The 23,235-nt window shown below is 46.0% G+C and overlaps 1 protein-coding gene across 2 annotated transcripts in view; it reads right to left on the reverse strand.

Moving 5' to 3' along the window:
* Positions 1-23,235, reverse strand: part of LOC143805460 (complement C5-like) — a 112,808-nt gene that overhangs the window by 8,667 nt on the left and 80,906 nt on the right. Inside the window, exons 29-38 of one of the 2 annotated variants that reach the window (XM_077284852.1) lie at positions 16,674-16,876; positions 16,444-16,596; positions 15,961-16,023; positions 15,639-15,717; positions 11,333-11,390; positions 9,426-9,525; positions 9,153-9,227; positions 7,087-7,192; positions 4,560-4,646; positions 1,912-2,001 (exon numbers count right to left, since the gene is read on the reverse strand). In XM_077284852.1, coding sequence (XP_077140967.1) covers positions 1,912-2,001; positions 4,560-4,646; positions 7,087-7,192; positions 9,153-9,227; positions 9,426-9,525; positions 11,333-11,390; positions 15,639-15,717; positions 15,961-16,023; positions 16,444-16,596; positions 16,674-16,876 — 1,014 coding nt within the window. Of the gene's footprint in view, positions 1-1,911; positions 2,002-4,451; positions 4,647-7,086; positions 7,193-9,152; positions 9,228-9,425; positions 9,526-11,332; positions 11,391-15,638; positions 15,718-15,960; positions 16,024-16,443; positions 16,597-16,673; positions 16,877-23,235 lie in introns of both variants that reach the window. The other variant, XM_077284851.1, reaches the window with a different exon arrangement.

Raw genomic sequence — 23,235 nt, forward strand, 5'->3', positions numbered from 1 at the left:
TTATGTAATATCTGTATTGTCTGTACAAGTCCCCTTTCAATTCTAAAGTGCTACAGAATATGTTGGCGATATAGAAATAAAAATTATTAATATATATATTTTTATTCAGGAACAAAGATAACACAGCTTACAACTGGAATTTCTTATAGCTTAGGATCTTAGCATCTTGTGTGTCAGCTTGCAAAGTGAAAGTAAAATGTGCTCCAGTTACACACAGTGAGAAAAAACTTCCTGCTTTGTTTTTTTTTTTTTTAACAATGTATCATTGGCAATATAACACTGCTGCTGGAGACAGAAACTCATGCATTATTAAACAGTAGTCCATATTAATTGATGCAATGTATACAATAATAAGCATTATTAGAAGAGATGCCAGAGGCTAAAAGCCCATCTTAACGACGGAGGGTTTGTTGCAATGTAACATAGTTATTAAGGTTGAAGGAAGACTTTAAGTCCATCTAGTTCAACCCATAGCCTAACTTAATATGCCCTAACATGTTGATTCAGAGGAAGGCAAAAAAAAACCATGTGGCAAAGAGTAAGCTCCACATTGGGGAAAAAAATTCCTTCCCGACTCCACATACGGCAATCAGACTAGTTCCCTGGATCAACACCCTATCAAGGAATCTAGTATATATAACCTGTAACATTATACTTTTCAAGAAAGGCATCCAGTCCCCTCTTAAATTTAAGTAATGAATCACTCATTACAACATCATATGGCAGAGAGTTCCATAGTCTCACTGCTCTTACAGTAAAGAATCCACGTCTGTTATTATGCTTAAACCTTCTTTCCTCCAGTCGTAGAGGATGCCCCCTTGTCCTTGTCTCAGGTCTATGATTAAAAAGATCATCAGAAAGGTCTTGGTACTGTCCCCTCATATATTTATACATTAAAATAAGATCACCCCTTAGCCTTCGTTTTTTGCAAACTAAATAGCCCCAAGTGTAATAATCTATCTTGGTATTGCAGACCCCCCAGTCCTCTAATAACCTTGGTCGATCTGCACCCGCTCTAGTTCAGCTATGTCTTTCTTATACACCGGAGACCAGAACTGGGCACAGTATTCTAAGTGTGGTCGAACTAGTGACTTGTATAGAGGTAAAATTATGTTCTCCTCATGAGCATCTATGCCTCTTTTAATGCTTCCCATTATTTTATTTGCCTTTGTAGCAGCTGCCTGACACTGGCCACTAAATGTGAATTTGTCATCCACCCATACTCCCAGGTCTTTTTCATTGACTGTTTTGCCCAGAGTTTTAGAATTAAGCACATAGTTATACATCTTATTACTTCTACCCAAGTGCATGACCTTACATTTATCCCCATTAAAGCTCATTTGCCATTTATCAGCCCAAGCTTCTAGTTTACATAAATCATCCTGTAATATAAAATTATCCTCCTCTGTATTGATTACCCTGCAGAGTTTAGTGTCATCTGCAAATATTGAAATTCTACTCTGTATACCCCCTACAAGATCATTAATAAATATGTAAAAAAGAAGAGGGCCCAATACTGACCCCTGTGGTACCCCAATGCTAACCGCGACCCAGTCTGAGTGTGCTCCATTAATAACCACCCTTTGTTTCCTAACCCTGAGCCAGCTCTTAACCCACTTACACATATTTTCCCCTATCCCGGTGTATCAGTGTAGATTAGAGCCATCAGCCTGGAGTCTAGAGATAAAGTCTACAATGCCTCTGATGAATGTCACTGATCATTGTTCACCCTTGTGCTCCGAAGGTAAGGACGTGACATACTAGAGATCTCCACTGATACAATAACACGCTACGCTGTTGCAGAATGTGAGTGGTGGAATCATTATGAGGAATTCCTTACCATGTAATGGAGCGCACGGTTATACCTCCCCTCCACACACAGGCCCACATACATACGAGCGGACTCCTCACCGTACGTCATGTCTGGCTTACACGCCGCCTCCCTCCGCTGATCTGCCGTCGTAGTACTGTCCAGTCTGTCCTTCGTTTTGGGGCATTCACCTGAGGACATAACATATTTACTATTATTATGGACGTATGATGATGTTGGAGATTAATCCCTTAGTGAAAGGGCCACATTTTTGAAATCTGACCAGTGTCACTTCGTGTGGCAATAACATTGAAATTCTTCAACAAATCCCAGTGATTTTGAGACTGTTTTTTTCGTGGCACATTATACTATATGATAATGGTAAATTTAGGTCGATATGTTTTGTTTATTTATTAAAAAAAACATGAAAAATGTTGACAAATGTGCAATTTTCAAACTGTGAATGATTATCCCTTTAATCTAGAGAGTCATACCACAGAAAACCATTAATAAATATTTCCTACATGTCTGCTTTACATCAGCACCATTTGTAAAATGTTATTTTATTTTGTTAGCATTTTATGAGGTTTAAAAATGTAGCTGTAATTTTTCATTTTTTCAAGGAAATGTACAAAATGTATTTTTTAGGGACTTATCCAGGTTTGAAGTGACTGCGGGTCCCATATATTGGAAAACCCCCAAAAGTGATACCATTTTAAAAACAGCACCCCTCGACATATTGAAAACTGCTGTCATGTAGTTTATTAACCCTTCAGATGATTTTCAGGAATTAAAGTAAAGTGGCATGATAGAAATGAAAAAGTGTATTTTTGCCACCTAAATGTCGGCAACTTTTGAACAGACCGCTGTAGCCGGCAGACTCTAAAGCCGCTATTTGGCTGTGAACTGCCATGGCAAACATCAGGACCATTATACGATCATGTTAGAAAGGTAAGCGCGTGCACAGCCTAATAGTGAGGTGCCTGAGTAGGTTCCAATACCATAAAATGCAGTAAAAAACTTGGCACTCTAACTTAACTTTTGTTAGTGGTTTAATTGTGTCCACGTTAAACAACAGACATGTTTCGGTCCTAACATTCGGACCTTCCTCAGTCACAGTAGTAAGATATGGTCGACACCAGGCAGACCCCCAGGATTGTGAAATCTCAGTAGATTCATGGGAGATGGTGGACACAGACTGTGTCTCAGGACTGTATAGAGATCCGGCGAGTGCCCTTAGAAGATCTGGAGCCTGTTTGTGTGGTCTGAAGGGACACGGCATCCACCGTAAGTCCATGCGACTTACGGTGGATGCCGCGTCCCTTCAGACCACACAGGATGCCGATGGGAATAAAGAGGAAGCCCCCACACTCATTTAACCATTTAAATGATGTAGTGACATTTGACAGCAACATCTAAGGGGTTAAACAGAAATAGACGGTGTCAACGTTGATTGTGGCTAATGCAGCAAGTTGTCAGCTATAGTGTACAGCCGACAGATGCTGGATTGTCTCCTGTATGGGGATGCTATTCTCTTATATCTCAGGTCAGTAAAAAGGCATATTGGCAGTCATTAAGGGGGAACGTCTTGTCTTGTGGAGATCGCTGAGCCAGTGTAAGGAGACTTGTAGACCGTGCAATCCTCTGTGAAATTAAATATGCAAATAATGTCCTAATAGAGGAACAGGACGTGAACTCTAGCGCCACCCTTTAATGAGCCTTGTCACAGTATGTAGGATAAGAAGCCAAACCAGACAGTTCAGGAGAAGTGATTTGACTGGGTGAGAGGCCTCGCAAGGGCTATAAGGGTAATTCCTTGTCACAGGACTCTCTCCCAGCCAAATCAGATCTTCTGCTTTGCGCTGATGAGGCAAACACCCTGAAACTTGTGTCTGCAAATGGAGGGTCTGGTATGGGTTCTTATCCTTAGTCATGTGCTAAGTCACGTTAAAGGATCTATAGTGACTTTTAAGATTGCTACATCCAATAGGAAGCGCCAGAGGTCCAGCCATCTTCCTTTTTGAAGAGGATATTTCCATGAGGAGGGTAGTTGTACTTGTGCCCCATATACAAATTTTCAGGTCATCACTTAAAGTGGAGACTTCACTGAGGATAATCTGCGATCAGTGTGGTGAGCGGAGAAGTTGCTGTGGATCGTCCGTGATCAATGCAGTGCGTGTAAGGCTGAAATGTAGCTAAGAATCATCCATGATCAGTGCAGTGCATGAGAGGCAGAGACGTTACTGGGGATCATCCATGATCAGTGCAGTGTGTGCAAGGCGGATACGTCACTGTGGATCATTCATGATCAGTGCAGTGTGTGCGAGCTGGAGACTTCACTGAGGATCGTCCATGATCAGTGTGGGGGGGAAACGTTGCTGAAGGTCATCTGCAATCATTGCGAGGCAAAGCAGTTTCTGAGAATCATCCATGATTAGTGCAGTGTGTGCAAAGCAGAGATGTCGCTCAGAATGGTCCGTGACCAGTGTGGTGAATGCAAGTTGGATACATCGCTGAGGATTGTTCAGGATCAGTGTGGTGCATGCAAGGTGGAGACCTCACTAATGTTCATCCACAATCAGTGCGGTGCAAGCGAGGTTGCATGAGTGTTTTACCTGTGATGTAATTGCACCGCAGTTACCTGAAGAGAAGACTCTAGATTTTGGACAGTATTTCAGGAACCCCATGTCAGGATTATTGTGGGGTCCATGTTGCAGTCTGACCGAGTTTTTGATGGTGGTTGGTTTACCTTCAATACATTTGCAGTTGTCTCCGAAGCACACTCTCTGCAGGTTGTCATCAAGGTGGGGGTTGTAGTACATGGTGCACTCCTGTTCTGTAGGGGAAGACGAGACTAATATAAATAGTGCTAGCGGTGATATTTATAATAGATAAAAAAAATACCAGCTCACCCACGCCCTAGGCGGTTGGAGGCATGAGATCCATAGTACAAGATGCAATCACATGTGGACAAAAGGAAGGGTTGATCTAGCTCCCAGAATTTTTAGCCAATATTTTTTTTCTTATTTGATAAAATAATGTACAAAAATCAGTGAAAGGACAGCATAGCAGCAACGTGTTTCAAACCCACATGGCGTTCTATGTCAGAGCTGCAATCTAACTGATCACGAAGACATTTAACTAGTAATCTACCAATAGACACAGGTATAGAAAATCACATGATCAATTAAAAACCATATAATCATCAGGTGCAGGTAAAATACAGAAAGAACAATTCATTGAGTGAAACCACACAGATTAAAAAATATATATAGAAGACACCGGTATGACGCAAGAAGATGAATGAAACAAACAAAAAAACATATAATGGAATGTTCAATAATGGAACATGAGTTATATGCGAGTGTTGAAACCCTTGGGGTTGCAGGTGTCCAAATGGTACATCCAGTACGCCTCACGATCAAGGAGCCGCCTTCTAGCGTCTCCGCCTTTCAGTGTGGAAAAAACCTTTTCTATCGCATAGACCTGCAACTTGGATGTTTCACAGCGATGGATTTGGACAAAGTGCCTAGACGCATGGGACATGGAGCGATTTGTGTTAGATGTACTGCAGATATCTGCGAGATGCTCAGAAGTATGTTTCTTGAGACTCATGGAGCACCAAGGGTTTAAACACTCGCATATAGCTCATGTTCCATTATTGAACATTCCATTATTCCATTATATGTTTTTTTTTGTTTCATTCATTTTCTTGCGTCATACCGGTGTCTTCTATATATATTTTTTATTCTGCATTTGTGGTTTCACCCAATTAATTGGGTTTTTTTTCAGTATTTTACCCACACCTGATGATTATGTTGTTTTTAATTGATCATGTGATATTCTATACCTGTGTCTATTGGTCGATTACTAGTTAAATATGTAGCGCCCCCACTGCCGCAGGGCCGAGGGGTACCCGGTACCGGGCCTCTGAGTCTCTGCTCTGGGGTTGTCACGGTGGCTAGACCCGGTCCGTGACCCTGCTGAGGGGCGTACAGTAATAGATGTGGATAGATGATGGTGGTGGTGATGCCGTAGTGGTGCGGTGCAGTAAATAACGAGGACACCAGGTTGCAGTCTCTTTACCTCTTTACTGAAGATCTCTGGGTCCTCAGTCCGGAATCCGGATAACCAGGCTGCGCAAGTCCGGCCGGTCCAATGGCACCTCCAGAGTTCTCTTAACAGGTGGAAATCTGCGCCTTCCTTCTAGCGCTATGTGTTGCGGTCCTTCCCTGCTGTGCTTACGGAAAGTCCCCACAACTGTTGTGTCCGTTTCTTAAGTTCCCTCACAACTCGATTAGATGATGTTCTGCTAATCCTCCGTCCCTCCCTGATGTTACGGTTAGGACGGCACCCGTATGACGGGTAGGCTCGGAGCTCTTCCGGGACCCTAGAGTCGCCCCTCTCCACAAGTTGCCCCCCAAGACTGCATAGGTGATTTAGGTGAGACAGCCCGCCTTAGACTGACTGTCCTGCCGTTGGTTTAGAGTATTGCTTGAAGCTGAATATTGTAATACTCCCTCGGCGTTCCGGCCGCCGGTTGTGCGCCTCAGTAGGATGTTGCCTCGGTCTTACAGCACGACTCCTACTGGTATTCTCCTTGTTGCTTTGATCTCGTTTCTCACTCAGCACAATCTATCTCGCTTCCAATCCCTCCTTGGGTACCGCCGCTATACTGAGCAGGCACGGTCCCGTTACGTTCGCTCAAGTTGCCAAGCCCCTGTCAGGATCCCACCCCTGACAGGGACCCTACCGAATCTTCTCCCACAACACCCTCTGCCACAAGGTGTTGCCTGGTTCCAACCCAGTCAGCTTTCTGCCTAACTTCCTGCCTGACCCCCAGTTTACCCACAATGGTGGGGAGTGGCCTAATGAATAGAACCCTTAGCTCCCCCTGGAGGCCCGGCTGTGAAATGTATTGGTGTCTGTGATACCTGGTCAGATGAACTCCTTCAGTGCCATCAGACGCACCATAGCTCCCCTTAGTGGCGGAGCCGCAGTACTGCAACGACCAGGACTCTGGGGCGCTGCAAATATTTTTGTGATCAGTTAGATTGCAGCTCTGACATAGAAGACCATGTGCATTTGAAGCGCGTTGCTGCCATGCTAACCTTTTACTGATTTTTTTTACATATTTTTTGTACCTTCTTCTATCACATTTTTTTTTTTTTTTGCAAAATATTCTGGCAGGTGATATTTATACACTATACAGCGTTATACATGTATGACCTCACACGGTGTAAGGTAGAAAGAGCAGCTGCGGAGAGAAACCTCACCTGGAGCATGGAACTCATAGACCTTGAATATCCCAGGGCTCCTAAATGACACCTTAAATATGTTTCTGACGTATAATGGAGCGCAGACGTAATCATCATCCGAGATCTGCATCAAGAAGCAGAGTCATAATGCAACCAATTACAGGGACATCACAAGCATTCCTATCCAGCAGGACAGTACAAAATATTTGTCACTGTCTCAGGAGGTTGGAGGTATGTCCTTCAGAGAAGGAAACTATGGGGGCATCGTAAAGTGTGTGGGGGGAATGTACTATGGGGACATCGTACTGTGTGTGTGGGGAATGTACTATGGGTACATCATACTGTATGTGTTGGAATGTACTGTGGGGGTATCATACTGTGTTTGGGTGCAATGTACTGTGGGGACATTGTACTGTGTGTGGGGAAGTGTACTGTGGGGACATTGTACTGTGTGTGGGGAAGTGTACTGTGGGGACATCATAGTGTGTGTGGGGGGGACATCGTACTCTGTGTGGGGAATGTACTGTGGGTACATCATACTGTATGTGGTGGAATGTACTGTGGGGGTATCATACTGTGTTTGGGTGCAATGTACTGTGGGGACATTGCACTGTGTGTGGGGAAATGTACTGTGGGGACATCATAGTGTGTGTGGGGGGGACATCGTACTCTGTGGGGAATGTACTGTGGGTACATACTGTATGTGGGGGAATGTACTGTGGGGATATCGTACTGTGTGTGGGGAATGTACTATGGGTACATCATACTGTGTTTGGGTGCAATGTACTGTGGGGACATTGTACTGTGTGTGGGGGAACGTACTGTGGGGACATTGTGCTGTGTGTGGGGAAATGTACTGTGGGGACATCATAGTGTGGGGGGGGACATCGTACTCTATGTGGGGAATGTACTGTGGGTACATCATACTGTACTGTACTGTAAGAAGTGACCTGTGTGAGGGTTGTGGGCTCCCCTCCTTGAGCAGGACATTGCATTTTAAAAAGCTTCCCAAGGCCGAGGTGTCCAGAGTTCGGGCCCTTTGTCGGCCCTTATTCACACAGGTCACTTCTGACACATGGTAATGTTTTAATATTAGACAGTGTAGGAGCGTCCCAAATAGGGTCTCCTTGCTGTGGTGGGATGGCTTTTATGCTATTTTTGATCAAAAGCAGAGTTACTGAGAACCCCATGTTATTTAAATGAAACTTTTGCTTTTTTACTTATTTACAGCAGGATTTATGCTCATTTTTTTTTACAGGTTTTATCTGTTTTATGGCCAATGTGAACATGTGTTTATATGTTGCATGTTTACCGACTCAAACTCCAGCTCAATGTATGTGTGTTAAATCTTTTTGAAGGTCTTTTGCAGTCAAGCAAGGTTTCCGATTTGCCTCTGTAGCAATCCTACAGCAGCTCTCACTAAAATTCTGCTTGGTTCTTACAGACCTTATTTTGACCTCCACTGTTCCTGTTATCTGCCATTTCTTAATTACATTTCAAACTGAGGAAAGGGCAATTTGAAAACACTTTGCAATGTTCCTATAGCCTTCTTCTGCTTTGTGGGCCTCCACCATTTTAATTTTCAGTGTGCTAGGCAGCTGCTTAAAAGAACCTATGGCTGCTCATGTTTTGGCACAAGGTTAGAGGAGGCTGGGTTTTTATATAGCTGGGAAATTTCCATCTCTTGGCCTTTCCTAACAATGATAGTGAACAAGCCCTAACAGGCTAATTACAGTCTGAAGCCTTGGTCAAAATTATCTGAGCACACATATCTCCAAGGGTGTCCAAACTTTTCTATCAGCCCATTTTCCTTTTTGTAATTTTTGAAATGTAAAAAATTACAAAATAATATAATATAATTGCCTAAAATACAAAGGAAATGAGTCATCTTTAACTTTAGACCTTTCAGAGATCATATCATCTTCAACTTGCTTAACTGTTAACAGTAACAGTAATTTTGACCAGGGGTGCCCAAACTTTTACATGGCACTGTATTTCCGATCTCTCAGAGTTGGGAGGTGTGGAAGGTGGAGCCCAGCTGACTACAGAGAGGAGTCAGGTGTTTAGCTCTGCATTAGTCTTACCCAATCAAAATAGAGGATGACTTTTCCATCTTCTATACTGTAGTCAGTGACAAACTGATCAACTCTGTCCTTGAGCTAAAAATGGAGACAACAATAAGTTAAATCTGTTCCTTGTAACTCTGACCGCCAGCCCGGGCTGGTGAACTTTGACAAGACAGTAGCCTCTGCTTATTGATAATGATCTCAGTACTGCGTGTCTGGTATCTTCAGGGGCAGGACATAGACATTTACTCATGTGACCTCTATACTTGCGGATCGGTGTTGGTCTGTTACCTTGTTCAGTTGCTTCTCATCAGCCTGCAGCCCGGTCAGCAGTGTAATTTCCATGACAGCCTGGCCGGATGTGGAAATTTCATCTTTTTGTGGTTTGTATCTGCAATACAGTGAATATTGTGTGTAAAAAACATCAGCCCGAGCAGCCTTGTAACTGCTAGATGGGGCCGTGTCCTCTGGATAACACCATGATCCAATCACGTGTCCTCTGGATAGCGCCATGATCCAATCACGTGTCCTCTGGATAGCGCCATGATCCAATCACGTGTCCTCTGGATAACACCATGATCCAATCACGTGTCCTCTGGATAACACCATGATCCAATCACGTGTCCTCTGGATAGCGCCATGATCCAATCACGTGTCCTCTGGATAACACCATGATCCAATCACGTGTCCTCTGGATAGCGCCATGATCCAATCACGTGTCCTCTGGATAACACCATGATCCAATCACGTGTCCTCTGGATAGCGCCATGATCCTATCACGTGTCCTCTGGATAGCACCATGATCCAATCATGTATCATCTGGATAGCGCCATGATCCAATCATTTGTCTGCTGGATGGCACCGTGATCCATTTTTATTTATGACCCTATGATGATTTGGGTGGTCTCACTCTCATCACTGTTTCCTTGTGAGACATCCATTGGATGCAGACGATTATCTGTATAATCTCAGAGTTCAGCCCAGCATTATATGCAATTTGAGAGGGAAAAATATTCTTCCTGTACAGTGGTTCCATAAGGCGGCAAGCCTTGCAGTTGGGTTTTTAATATTGACCTCTTGGGGGATTTATGGGCCCCAAGTGGTTCCATGTATGACTAATTACATAACAAGGGGCCAGATGAACAGAGCCACTAGCCGTTCACAAAAGGGACCGGAGAACAGCGCCACCCGCTGCACACACTAGGGGCTGGAGAACAGAGCCACCCGCTGCACACACTAGGGGCTGGAGAACAGAGCCACCCGCTGCACACACTAGGGGCTGGAGAACAGCGCCACCCGCTGCACACACTAGGGGCTGGAGAACAGAGCCACCCGCTGCACACACTAGGGGCTGGAGAACAGAGCCACCCGCTGCACACACTAGGGGCTGGAGAACAGAGCCACCCGCTGCACACACTAGGGGCGGGAGAACAGCGCCACCCGCTGCACACACTAGGGGCTGGAGAACAGAGCCACCCGCTGCACACACTAGGGGCTGGAGAACAGAGCCACCCGCTGCACACACTAGGGGCTGGAGAACAGCGCCACCCGCTGCACACACTAGGGGCTGGAGAACAGAGCCACCCGCTGCACACACTAGGGGCTGGAGAACAGAGCCACCCGCTGCACACACTAGGGGCTGGAGAACAGCGCCACCCGCTGCACACACTAGGGGATGGAGAATAGCGCCACCCGCTGCACACACTAGGGGCGGGAGAACAGCGCCACCCGCTGCACACACTAGGGGCTGGAGAACAGCGCCACCCGCTGCACACACTAGGGGATGGAGAACAGCGCCACCCGCTGCACACACTAGGGGATGGAGAACAGCGCCACCCGCTGCACACACTAGGGGATGGAGAATAGCGCCACCCGCTGCACACACTAGGGGATGGAGAATAGCGCCACCCGCTGCACACACTAGGGGCTGGAGAACAGCGCCACCCGCTGCACACACTAGGGGATGGAGAACAGCGCCACCCGCTGCACACACTAGGGGCGGGAGAACAGCGCTACCCGCTGCATACACTAGGGGCTGGAGAACAGCGACACCAGCTGCACACAGTAGGGTCGGGAGAACAACGCTACCCGCCGCTCAAACAAGAGGCTGGAGAACAGCGCCACCCACTGGTCACATGCCAGATCCTAATCATCTAGTCACTGAGTGGTCAACGGATGCACGTGTTCAGACGTCGTACCTGGCACAGACTTCTAGGAGCAGCATCTGAGACGTGTCGTCATCAAATATGGACTGTGCTAAAGAGCAAACGACACAGAGGAGAAGTGTCAGACAAATGAAGGGTCACGTCATGTACTGTTCTGCTGCTTTCTCATCTTCTCTATTCTTGTGCCTTAAGTAGCTCCCATTGTCCACATATCTAACCTGTGGAGTGCGGTGATTGGAGGAGCAGAGATGATTCAGGAAAACTTGCAGTTTATTGAGATCCCTGGTATATGGATGAGTCCAGTGGGCGGTCCTGATAGTGATTGACAGCTATCTCTGAATTCACAGACAGAAGGAAGACACAGTCAATCACAGAGCAGAGCCGCCCACTGGACTCCTGTATGCAAATACTAGGGATTTGAATTCATAACCTACAACTTTTACTGAACCTTTTCCCACACATCTATTCATCTGATCCGCCCCTCCTGCCCCGTAACATCCTCCCTGCAGGTCAGATACCATGTTCAACAAGACTGGATCCCTTTAAGGGCTCACACTCGTCCGCGTAAATAAAATCATCCTGATGTTGTTCCTGAAAAGTAGGACAATTGTCATGCAAGAGCAATGCGATTTTTTTTTTTCTCACCTACCATCCGTACGACATCCATATGCAATGCGTTTTTAACATCAGCTTTTACATACAGGAACTCTCTGTCATTTAAAGCTAGTTTTCTAACTAATAAGAAATGCCGTGGGGTCCCCCTTATTTTTATTAACCAGCTGAGGGAAAGCCGAGAGCTGGTCTTAATAGTCTGGGAAAGGGCCACCACTATCCATGGATCTTTCCAGCTTAATTAAGATTTTGAGTCCCCTTTATTTTTAATAACCATCAAGGGCTAAACAGACAGCTGCAGACTGATATTAATAGGCTGGGAAGGGGCCATAGATATTGGCCTCCTCCCAGACTAATAACACCAGCCGCTCCAGAAATGGCACATCCATTAAATGTGCCTATTCTGGCACTTAGCCTTGCCTCTTCCTACTTGCCCTGGTGAGCTGGCATGCTTTTGGGGTTGATGTCAGCTGACATCAAGCCCAGAGGTTAGTAATGGAGAGGTGTCTATAAGACACCCCCATTACTAACCTCAAGTATAAAGCAAAAAAACGCACAGAGAACAGCTCTTTATTTGTACAAAGCACTCCCCGACACTTTTACACACTTATTAACTTTAACCCCTTCGTGACCGGAGGTATTTTCGTTTTTGCTTTTCCTTTTTTGCTCCCCTTTTTTTCCAGAGCCATAATTTTTTATTTTTTGGTCAAAATGGCCATGTGAAGGCTTGTTTTTTGCCAGACAAGTTGTACTTTTGATCGACACCATTAGTTTTAACATATTGTGTACTGGAAAACGAGAAAAAGTTAAAAGTGCGGTGAAATTGCAAAATTAGTGCAATTCCACAGTTGTTTTTTTTTTTACATTTATTATTATTTATTTATATAGCACCATTGATTCCATGGTGCTGTACATGAGAAGGGGTTACATACAAGTTATAGATATCACTTACAGTAAGCAAACTAACAATTACAGACTGATACAGAGAGGCGAGGACCCTGCCCTTGCGGGCTTACATTCTACAGGATGGTGGGGATGGAGACAATAGGTCGGGGGTAGCAGGAGCTCCGGCGTTGGTGAGGCGGTAGCTTCGGTAGTGGTGAGGAGGCAGCGGGGTCAGTGCAGGCTGTAGGCTTTCCTGAAGAGATGGGTTTTCAGGTTCCGTCTCAAGGATCAGAATGTGGTTGATAGTCGGACGTGTTGGGGCAAAGAATTCCAGAGGATGGGGGATATTCTGGAGAAGTCTTGGAGGCGATTGGGTGAGGAGCGAATAAATGTGGAGGAGAGAAGGGGGTCTTGGGAGGACCGGAGATTACATGAGGGAAGATATCGGGAGATTAGTTCAGAGATATATGGAGGAGACAGGTTATGGATGGCTTTGTAGGTCAGTATTAGTTATTACCATGTTCACTAAATATTAACTGACCTGCCAGTATAATTCTCCAGGTCATTATGAGTTCATAGACATTTGGAGATTCTGGGCTGGGTGAGGGCTTTTTTTTATTGGTTTATTTTGAATGGGGAGAACGGGGGGTGATTTTAACTTTTATATTTTTTTTATAGTTTTAAAACCATTTTTATTTCTCTTTTTACATGCTTCACTAGTCTTCATAGGAGATTAGAAGGCTGCAGTTGTCTAATCAGCTCTGCTACATACAGGCAATGATCAGATTGCCTGTATGTAGCTGAAATGTTCACTTGCTATGAGCGCCGGGCGGCAGTCATAGCATTCTGGCAGTGACAACCACAGAGGTCTGCTGGAGACCTCTGTTGTCATGCCAACCCATCGGTGACCTGCGATCACATAAGGGGGTCACCAATGGGAGGGATTTCTGGCACACTTCCCGGAAGCGTGAGTTAAATGCCGCTTGTCAGAGATTGAAAGCAGCATTTAACAGGTTAACATCCGTGGGTGGATCGCGATTCCATCCGCTGCTGTTAGAGGCACAAAACAGCTGATATGTTTCGGAAAAGATGTGGGCTCAGCGCCGGAGCCCACATCAAAGGGAGGGATCCCAACGTGGGCGTGCTATTACACCCAAAGTCGGAAAGGGGTAAACAAATCAAATATTCCAAAGGGGTCCGTCATAAATCCATCCCACGTCCCACGATGATCTTCAATACTGCTACATCTGGATGGTGTGTTGAGCAGTGACATAGCGACCACCCAGCACACATGGACAGTAGCATGAGAAATCCTTGACTTGAGTTCATCGGCTATGAACTGTGTTAACGTTACTGATGTCACCGCTTGCAGTGTCAAAAATTTCTCACTCTGTGAGCGGTGACATCAGTAAGGCTAATGCAATTCATAGCCGGTGAACTCCAGTCACATTACTGACATCAGCGCTCATCACGGCAGGCGCATTCTCTCGTTACTATCAGTGTGTTCCAATTGGTGTGCTGAGTGGTCGCTCATGTCATCGCTCAACACACCATCTGGATGTAGCAGAATTGGAGATCATCATGGTACATGGGATGGATTTAAGGCTGACTCCTTTGGAATATTTTATTTGTTAATGTTAATAAATGGGTAAAAGAAGGTTGTGCTTTAAACAAATCAAGGACTTTGTGTGTGTTTTTTGCTTTAAACTTACAGGGTTAGTAATGGAGGTGTCTTATAGATGCCTCTCCATTCTTAACCCCTGGGCTTGATGTCAGCTGACATTACAAAGCTGACATCAACCACAAAACCATTACCCTGCTTGCCAGCACACCAGGGCAGGTGGGAAGAGTCAAGGCTAAGTGCCAGAAATAGCGCATATAATGGACGGGCCATTTCTGGGGTGGCTGAGGGCTGGTGTTATTAGCTTGGTAGGGGCCTATATCCATGGCCCTTTCCCAGTCTATTAATATCAGCCCAGAGCTATTTGTTTAGCCTTTGCTGGTTATTAAATATAGGGGCGACCCCACATTTTTTTGCATCCCCTTTTTAATAACCAGCAAAGGCTACGCAGACTGCTGTAAGCTGTTAACATGCTCGGAAGATCCATGGATATTGGCCCCTTCCCGACTATTAAGAACAGCTCTCAGCTGTCTGCTTTCCCTCAGCAGGTTATTAAAAATAAGAGCGACCCCACACAATTTTTTTCTGTATTTATTTACTGTACACACGCACTGCACTAATTATATATGTCACTGACATCTTTCTATATATTCTGATAGTTCACGCTGTGAATTTAATGTACTTGGCTGATGAAATGTTGGGTTTCCTATGAGATCGGTGTGTAAAAATTGGACAGCACACGTAATTTTTTTCTCGCAATGGCGAGTTTCATCCGATATATGCGGCCACTTTCAGGATGCTGCAATTTTTTTTTCTCAGGCCGATTATCTGTGATTTTGTTTCTCATCTCTGAACACATAATTATTCAATAACATTAGTCAGAGTGCAATCCTATTTATCAGATTGCACTCGTACGATTTAAACGCAGATGAATATGAGCTCTAAGATCTGTTTCCATATACTGTAGATGTAAAGAGTTATAACAACTGCAGGTTTGTTACAATTGCATCCAGTCCAGACTATCCTTGGTTCTTATACATCCTGGACTCAAGACTGATTATTATAACAAAAGGTTAATGTAGCGGCGGCCAGTACAGTCCCAGCAGTGATTGTGTTATGCTGCCCCCGCAGGCAGAGAGCAGTACTGCAGGGAGGGAGTTGTCCACATGCAACTCACGTGACACAATGGTGCAGGTGATCGTAACACATGTTGATACTTACATGGGTCTTTCTTCTGAATGCGCAGGTCAAATTTGCATTTGTCCTGTTGGGGGGTAATGATGTGAAACACAGTCTGCACCTGCAAAAGCACACAATATAAGATGGCATTACTAGCATCACTGCTCTGCGGGGGAGGAGCTGCAGGATCATATGACACTATGCTAAGAGAGGAGGAGCTCCAATGCATCTTCCTGTCATAGTCTCCTGCAGCAAGAGACATGAGCCATGTCAAGCCCAGTGCTGCACTGAAGCCTCATGGACACCATTACTGACTGAATACAAGATGATGTCATAAGTAAATGCCCCCTCCCGCTGTACGTACACTTCCTGTAGCGATGCCTCGGACACTCCTCGTACTGACTGTAAGATCTTCTAAAATTGGAACCTAGCAACAAAAATAAAATAAAAGGGTCATTGTCAGAAATGTGCAATGGTGGCTCCTGTGCACACACTGCACCAGAAGGGAGGATCACTGATCACTATTCATCATGAAGAGGAAACCTCTCTCCATCTCCCCAAACGGAACACAGCAGTGACTGCAGCTCTGGAGGTGACTGGAGCATAAGACGTGATGTAACAGAATAGTGACCACAGCTCTGGATTTGCCTGCAAGATAATACACCACAGCAGAATAGTGACTGCAGCTCTGGATATGACTGGAGGATAAGACATGCTGTAACAGCAGAATAGTGACTGCATCTCTGGAGGTGACTGGAGGATAAGATGTGATCTAACAGTAGAATAGTGACTGCAGCCTGGAGGATAAGACCCCTGTCTGGCAGACCTGTGGCATGGGGGGTGTTACCTCCACAGGCCTGGTGAAGGGCTGCTGCTCGGTCAGGCGGTAATTCTGGAAATCGCCAGATTTCCTGTATGACACTTTGACATCCATGTTGAGGGTCAGTTTCTCATCCAGGATTGCGACTTCTGTCAGGGCTTCTAGCGCTATGATCGTGTCCTGGAAACAGAGGGTTAGACTGTGTCAGTTTTAGGAATACAGTGGCGTGACCGCACAACTCAGGGTGATGCCATCACCTGGGTGGAGAAGAATCCGCCGCCGTATCTCTGCTGCTCCTTCAGCCAGCGCAGCACCGGCTTGGCGTACTCTTTATCAGCGGTTTTCAAGATGGTCAGTAGCGCGTAGGCTGTCGTCTCCACCATCTTCGCCGTCTCAGCACTTGGCTCAGTCATGTCAAATTTCTTCAACGTATCTTTCCAATATCGATAAACCGGAGAACCTGTGAGGAGACCCAACCTTCACATAACTCAGCCCTGCGGGGCCACATGACAGCGCCGAGGCGGTGCCTGGGACAGTTCTGACAGGTCATCAGTCTGATACCACCGATAGTCTTTTTACAATATCTCTGCTTGCTGTTAGTAACTGGAAAAAGGCAGAAACATCCTTCTCACACAGCTGAGGGTTTGTCTTGTCTGTGAGGTAACTGGCCTTTCACCTGTTATTAACTATTAGGACAGGAGACATGGGCTGCTGCTGAGCTCACAGAGGATTGTCTGCACTGACACACACCAACTATCAGGACAGGAGACATGGGCTGATGCTGCGCTCATAGGTGATTGTCTGAACTGACACACTTATCAGCTATCAGGACAGGAGACATGGGCTGCTGCTGAGCTCACAGAGGATTGTCTGCAGTGACACGTCAACTATCAGGACAGGAGACATGAACTGCTACTGAGCTCACAGAGGATTGCCTGCACTAACACACTTATCAGCTATCAGGACAGGAGACATGAACTGCTGCTAAACTCACAGGGGATTGCCTGCACTGACACACCAACTATCAGGACAGGAGACATGGGCTGCTGCCGAGCTCATAGAGGATTGTCTGAACTGACACACACGAACTATCAGGAAAGGAGACATGGGTGCTGCTGAACTCACAGAGGATTGTCTACAGTGACACGCCAACTATCAGGACAGGAGACATAGTCTGCTACTGAACTCACAGAAGATTGTCTGCACTGACACAAACCAATTATCAGGACAGGATACATGGGTTGCTGATGAGCTCACAAAGGATTGTCTGAACTGACACACACAAACTATCAGGACAGGAGACATGGGCTGCTGCTGAGCTTACAGAGGATTGTCTGCACCGACACACAGCAACTATCAGGACAGCAGAGACATGGGTTACTTGAGATCACATAGAATTGTATGCAGTGACACTTATCAACGATCAGGACATGAGACATGGGCTGCTGCTGAACTCACAGAGGATTGCCTGCACTGTTACACTTATCAGCTATCAGGACAGGAGACATGGGCTGCTGCTGATCTCACAGAGGATTGTCTGCACTGACACTTATCAGGACAGGAGATATGGGCTGCTGCTAAGCTCACAGAAGATTGTCTGCACTGACACACACGAACTATCAGGACAGGAGACATGGGCTGCTGCCGAGCTCACAGAGGGTTGTCTGCACTGACACACTTATCAGCTATCAGGACAGGAGACATGGGCTGCTGCTGAGCTCACAGAGGATTGTCTGCAGTGACACGTCAACTATCAGGACAGGAGACATGAACTGCTACTGAGCTCACAGAGGATTGCCTGCACTAACACACTTATCGGCTATCAGGACAGGAGACATGAACTGCTGCTGAACTCACAGGGGATTGCCTGCACTGACACACCAACTATCAGGACAGGAGACATGGGCTGCTGATGAGCTCATGGAGGATTGTCTGAACTGACACACACGAACTATCAGGACAGGAGACACGGGTGCTGCTGAACTCACAGAGGATTGTCTGCAGTGACACGCCAACTGTTGTGAATTCTGCTCTTGGGTTCCCTCCGGTGGTTGTTGATAGTAATCCCTGGGTTGCAATCCTGGGCAGGTGTTCCTGCTGATTGCAGCTCTGACTGGGATATTTAGGTGTGCAGGATTAATTAGCCCTTGTCAGTTGTCCATTGTTCTTGGAGGTTTTGCATCTCTGTCTGGTTCCTCCTGCCCTGCTGCCAATTCAGCAAAGATAAGTTTCTGGTTTTTGTTTCTACAGCACACATGCTGTGTGCTTTACAATTCAGTGCTATTCATGGTTTTTTCTTGTCCAGCTTAGACTGTGTTTGGATATTTCAGTCAAGTTGGATTCTCAGGAGAAGCAGATATACATTCCATGTCTTTAGTTAGATGGTGGAATTTTTGAATTATCTGCTGTGGATATTTTTAGGGTTTTAATACTGACCGCTTAGTATTCTGTCCTATCCTTTCCTATTTAGCTAGCGTGGCCTCTTTTGCTAAATCCTGATTTCTGCCTGCGTGTGTCTTTTCCTCTAATACTCACAGTCAATATTTGTGGGGGGGTGCCTATCCTTTGGGGTTCTGCTCTGAGGCAAGATAGAATTCCCATTTCCATCTATAGGGGTATTTAGTCCTCCGGCTGTGTCGAGGTGTCTAGGATGTGTTAGGTACACCCCACGGCTACTTCTAGTTGCGGTGTCAGTTTAGGGTTTGCGGTCAGTACAGGTTCCACCTACTCCTGAGAAAGTTCCATGCGGCTCCAAGGTCACCAGATCATAACAGTACAACTGGCCAACAATGAGTTAAATGCATCTCAGAAGAAGGGAAGAAAGGTGATGAGACATTTTTTTTTCTGTAGCCTGCTTTGTCTTTTCTTCCCTCTTTTTCTCTGGGTGACTGAGGAGTCTTGTGCTAGCATGGATGTTCAGGGATTAGCTTCTCGTGTAGACCAGCTTGCTGCTAGGGTACAGAGTATTTCTGATTATATTGTTCAGACTCCAGTTTTAGAGCCTAAGATTCCTACTCCTGATTTGTTTTTTGGGGACAGGTCCAAATTTTTGAGTTTTAAAAACAACTGTAAACTGTTTTTTGCTCTGAGACCTCGATCCTCTGGTGATTCCATTCAGCAGGTTAAAATTGTCATCTCCCTGCTGCGTGGCGATCCTCAGGATTGGGCATTTTCCCTGGAATCTGGCCTTGCTTAATGTAGACGCCTTTTTTCAGGCTTTAGGATTATTATATGATGAACCAAATTCTGTGGATCAAGCGGAGAAGACCTGGTTGGCCCTGTCTCAGGGTCAAGAAGCGGCAGAATTGTATTGTCAGAAATTTAGAAAGTGGTCTGTGTTGACCAAATGGAATGATGATGCTTTGGCGGCAATTTTCAGAAAGGGTCTTTCTGAATCCGTTAAAGATGTTATGGTGGGGTTCCCCACGCCTTTCGGTCTGAGTGATTCTATGTCTCTGGCCATTCAGATTGATCGGAGCTTGCGGGAGCGCAGAACTGTGCGCGCTGTGGCGTTGTCCTCAGAGCAGATGCCTGAGCCAATGCAGTGTGATAGGATTCTGTCTAGAACGGAACAACGGGGATTCAGACGTCAGAATAGGTTGTGTTTTTATTGTGGCGATGCTTCTCATGTCATTTCAGTCTGCCCTAAGCGTACCAAGAGGATCGCTAGTTCATTTACCATCAGTACTGTACAACCTAAATTTCTGTTATCTGTGTCCTTGATTTGGTCATTGTCATCATTTTCTGTCATGGCGTTTGTGGATTCAGGCGCCGCTTTGAACTTAATGGACTTTGAGTTTGCCAGGCGTTGTGGTTTTCCCTTACAGTCTTTGCAGAACCCTATTCCTTTAAGGGGCATCGATGCTACACCTTTGGCTAAAAATAAGCCCCAGTTCTGGACGCAGGTGACCATGTGCATGGCGCTAGCCCATCAGGAAGATTGTCGATTTCTGGTGTTGCATAATTTGCATGATGCTATCGTGCTGGGTTTTCCGTGGTTGCAGGTACATAATCCTGTGTTGGATTGGAAATCTATGTCTGTGACTAGTTGGGGTTGTCAGGGGGTTCATAATGACGTTCCTTTGTTGTCAATCTCTTCTTCCTCTTCTGAAATTCCAGAGTTTTTGTCTGATTTTCAGGATGTATTCGATGAGCCCAAGTCCAGTTTCCTTCCACCGCATAGGGACTGTGATTGTGCTATTGACTTGATTCCAGGCTGTAAGTTTCCTAAGGGCCGACTTTTCAACCTGTCTGTGCCTGAACATACCGCCATGCGGAGTTATGTTAAGGAGTCTTTGGAGAAAGGGCATATTCGGCCATCTTCACCGTTGGGAGCAGGATTTTTTGTTGTTGCTAAGAAGGATGGTTCCTTGAGACCCAGTATTGATTATCGCCTCTTGAATAAGATCACGGTCAAGTTTCAATACCCTTTACCTCTGCTTTCCGATTTGTTTGCTAGGATTAAGGGGGCTAGTTGGTTTACGAAGATTGACCTTCGGGGGGCATATAATCTTGTTCGTATTAAGCAGGGTGATGAATGGAAAACTGCGTTCAATACGCCTGAAGGCCATTTTGAATACCTTGTGATGCCATTCGGGCTCTCTAATGCTCCATCTGTTTTTCAGTCCTTCATGCACGATATCTTCCGGACTTACCTTGATAAATTCATGATTGTATATTTGGATGACATTTTAATTTTTTCCAATGATTGGGAGTCTCATGTGAAACAGGTCAGGATGGTATTTCAGATCCTTCGTGATAATGCTCTGTTTTTGAAGGGGTCTAAGTGTCTCTTTGGAGTGCGGAAGGTTTCTTTTTTGGGCTTCATTTTTTCTCCCTCATCTATAGAGATGGATCCGGTTAAAGGGAACCTATCACCCCGTTTTTTAAAGATTAGATAAAAATAGTGTGAAATAGGGGCAGAGCTGGGCTTTACATTAGTGCCTTTTTGGTGCCTTTACACCCCCGTTAGGCTGCCGAAATACCTTTGTGAAGTGGCCGTTTTGTCCTGTCACTCAAGTTGGTCAGGTCGGATGGGCGTGGTCACAGCGCTGTTTCTCCCCCAGATCAGGCTCATCATTACGTTGGTGGCGTAGTGGTGTGCGCATGTCCAAAGAGAAGATCCACTGCCCAGGAGATTCAAAACAGCGCGGTCTACGCTATTCGACGTTTACCGGTGGGCGCGGCCATCTTTCCTGTGGCCGCGCGTGCGCAGATGGAGCGCTCTGCTGCCCGGGGCTTCAGGAAAATGGCCGCCGCGATCTCCATCTGCGCACGCGCGGAATCCCGCGGCCATTTTCCTGAAGCCCCGGGCAGCAGCGCGCTCCATCTGCGCACGCGCGGCCACAGGAAAGATGGCCGCGCCCACCGGTAAACGGCGAATAGCGTAGACCGCGCTGTTTTGAATCTCCTGGGCAGTGGATCTTCTCTTTGGACATGCGCACACCACTACGCCACCAACGTAATGATGAGCCTGATCTGGGGGAGAAACAGCGCTGTGACCACGCCCATCCCACCTGACCAACTTGAGTGACAGGACAAAACGGCCACTTCACAAAGGTATTTCGGCAGCCTAACGGGGGTGTAAAGGCACCAAAAAGGCACTAGGCACTAATGTAAAGCCCAGCTCTGCCCCTATTTCACACTATTTTTATCTAATCTTTAAAAAACGGGGTGATAGATTCCCTTTGAGGTTCAGGCCATTCATGATTGGATTCAACCCACATCCGTGAAGAGCCTTCAGAAATTTTTGGGCTTTGCTAATTTTTATCGCCGTTTCATTGCTAACTTCCCCAGTGTGGTTAAACCCTTGACCGATTTGACGAAGAAAGGCGCTGATGTGACAAATTGGTCCTCTGCAGCTGTCTCTGCCTTTCAGGAGCTTAAACGCCGATTTACTTCTGCCCCGGTGTTGCGTCAACCGGATGTTTCTCTTCCGTTTCAGGTTGAGGTTGACGCTCCTGAGATTGGGGCAGGGGCCGTTTTGTCTCAGAGGGATCCTGTTGGTTCCTTGATGAAACCGTGTGCCTTCTTTTCCCGTAAGTTTTCGCCTGCTGAACGCAATTATGATGTCGGCAATCGGGAGTTGTTGGCTATGAAGTGGGCGTTTGAGGAGTGGCGACATTGGCTTGAGGGAGCTAAGCACCGTATTGTGGTCTTGACCGATCATAAAAATCTGATTTACCTCGAGTCTGCCAGACGGCTGAATCCTAGACAGGCTCGATGGTCCTTGTTTTTTTCCCGTTTTGATTTCGTGGTTTCGTATTTTCCGGGTTCTAAGAATATTAAGGCTGATGCCCTCTCTAGGAGTTTTTTGCCTGATTCTCCTGAGGTCCTTGAACCGGTCGGCATTTTGTAAGAAACCCCTTACCACCCCGGTCCTTTCTGCCATTTCCCCTGATTTATGACGGGTTCTTCAGGAATTTCAGGCTGACAAACCTGATCGCTGTCCAGTGGGGAAACTGTTTGTTCCTGATAGATGGACTAGTAGAGTGATTTCTGAGGTTCATTGTTCTGTGTTGGCTGGCCATCCTGGTATTTTTGGTACCAGAGAATTGGTTGGTAGGTCCTTTTGGTGGCCTTCTTTGTCACGTGATGTGCGTTCTTTTGTGCAGTCCTGTGGGACTTGTGCGCGGGCCAAGCCTTGTTGTTCCCGTGCTAGTGGGTTGCTTTTGCCTTTGCCGGTCCCTGAGAGGCCCTGGACGCATATTTCTATGGATTTTATTTCTGATCTTCCGGTTTCCCAGAAGATGTCGGTCATCTGGGTTGTTTGTGACCGGTTCTCTAAGATGGTCCATTTGGTGCCTTTGCCTAAATTGC

The sequence above is a fragment of the Ranitomeya variabilis genome, chromosome 2 (genome assembly GCF_051348905.1).
Source record: "Ranitomeya variabilis isolate aRanVar5 chromosome 2, aRanVar5.hap1, whole genome shotgun sequence".
Classification (NCBI taxonomy): domain Eukaryota; kingdom Metazoa; phylum Chordata; class Amphibia; order Anura; family Dendrobatidae; genus Ranitomeya; species Ranitomeya variabilis.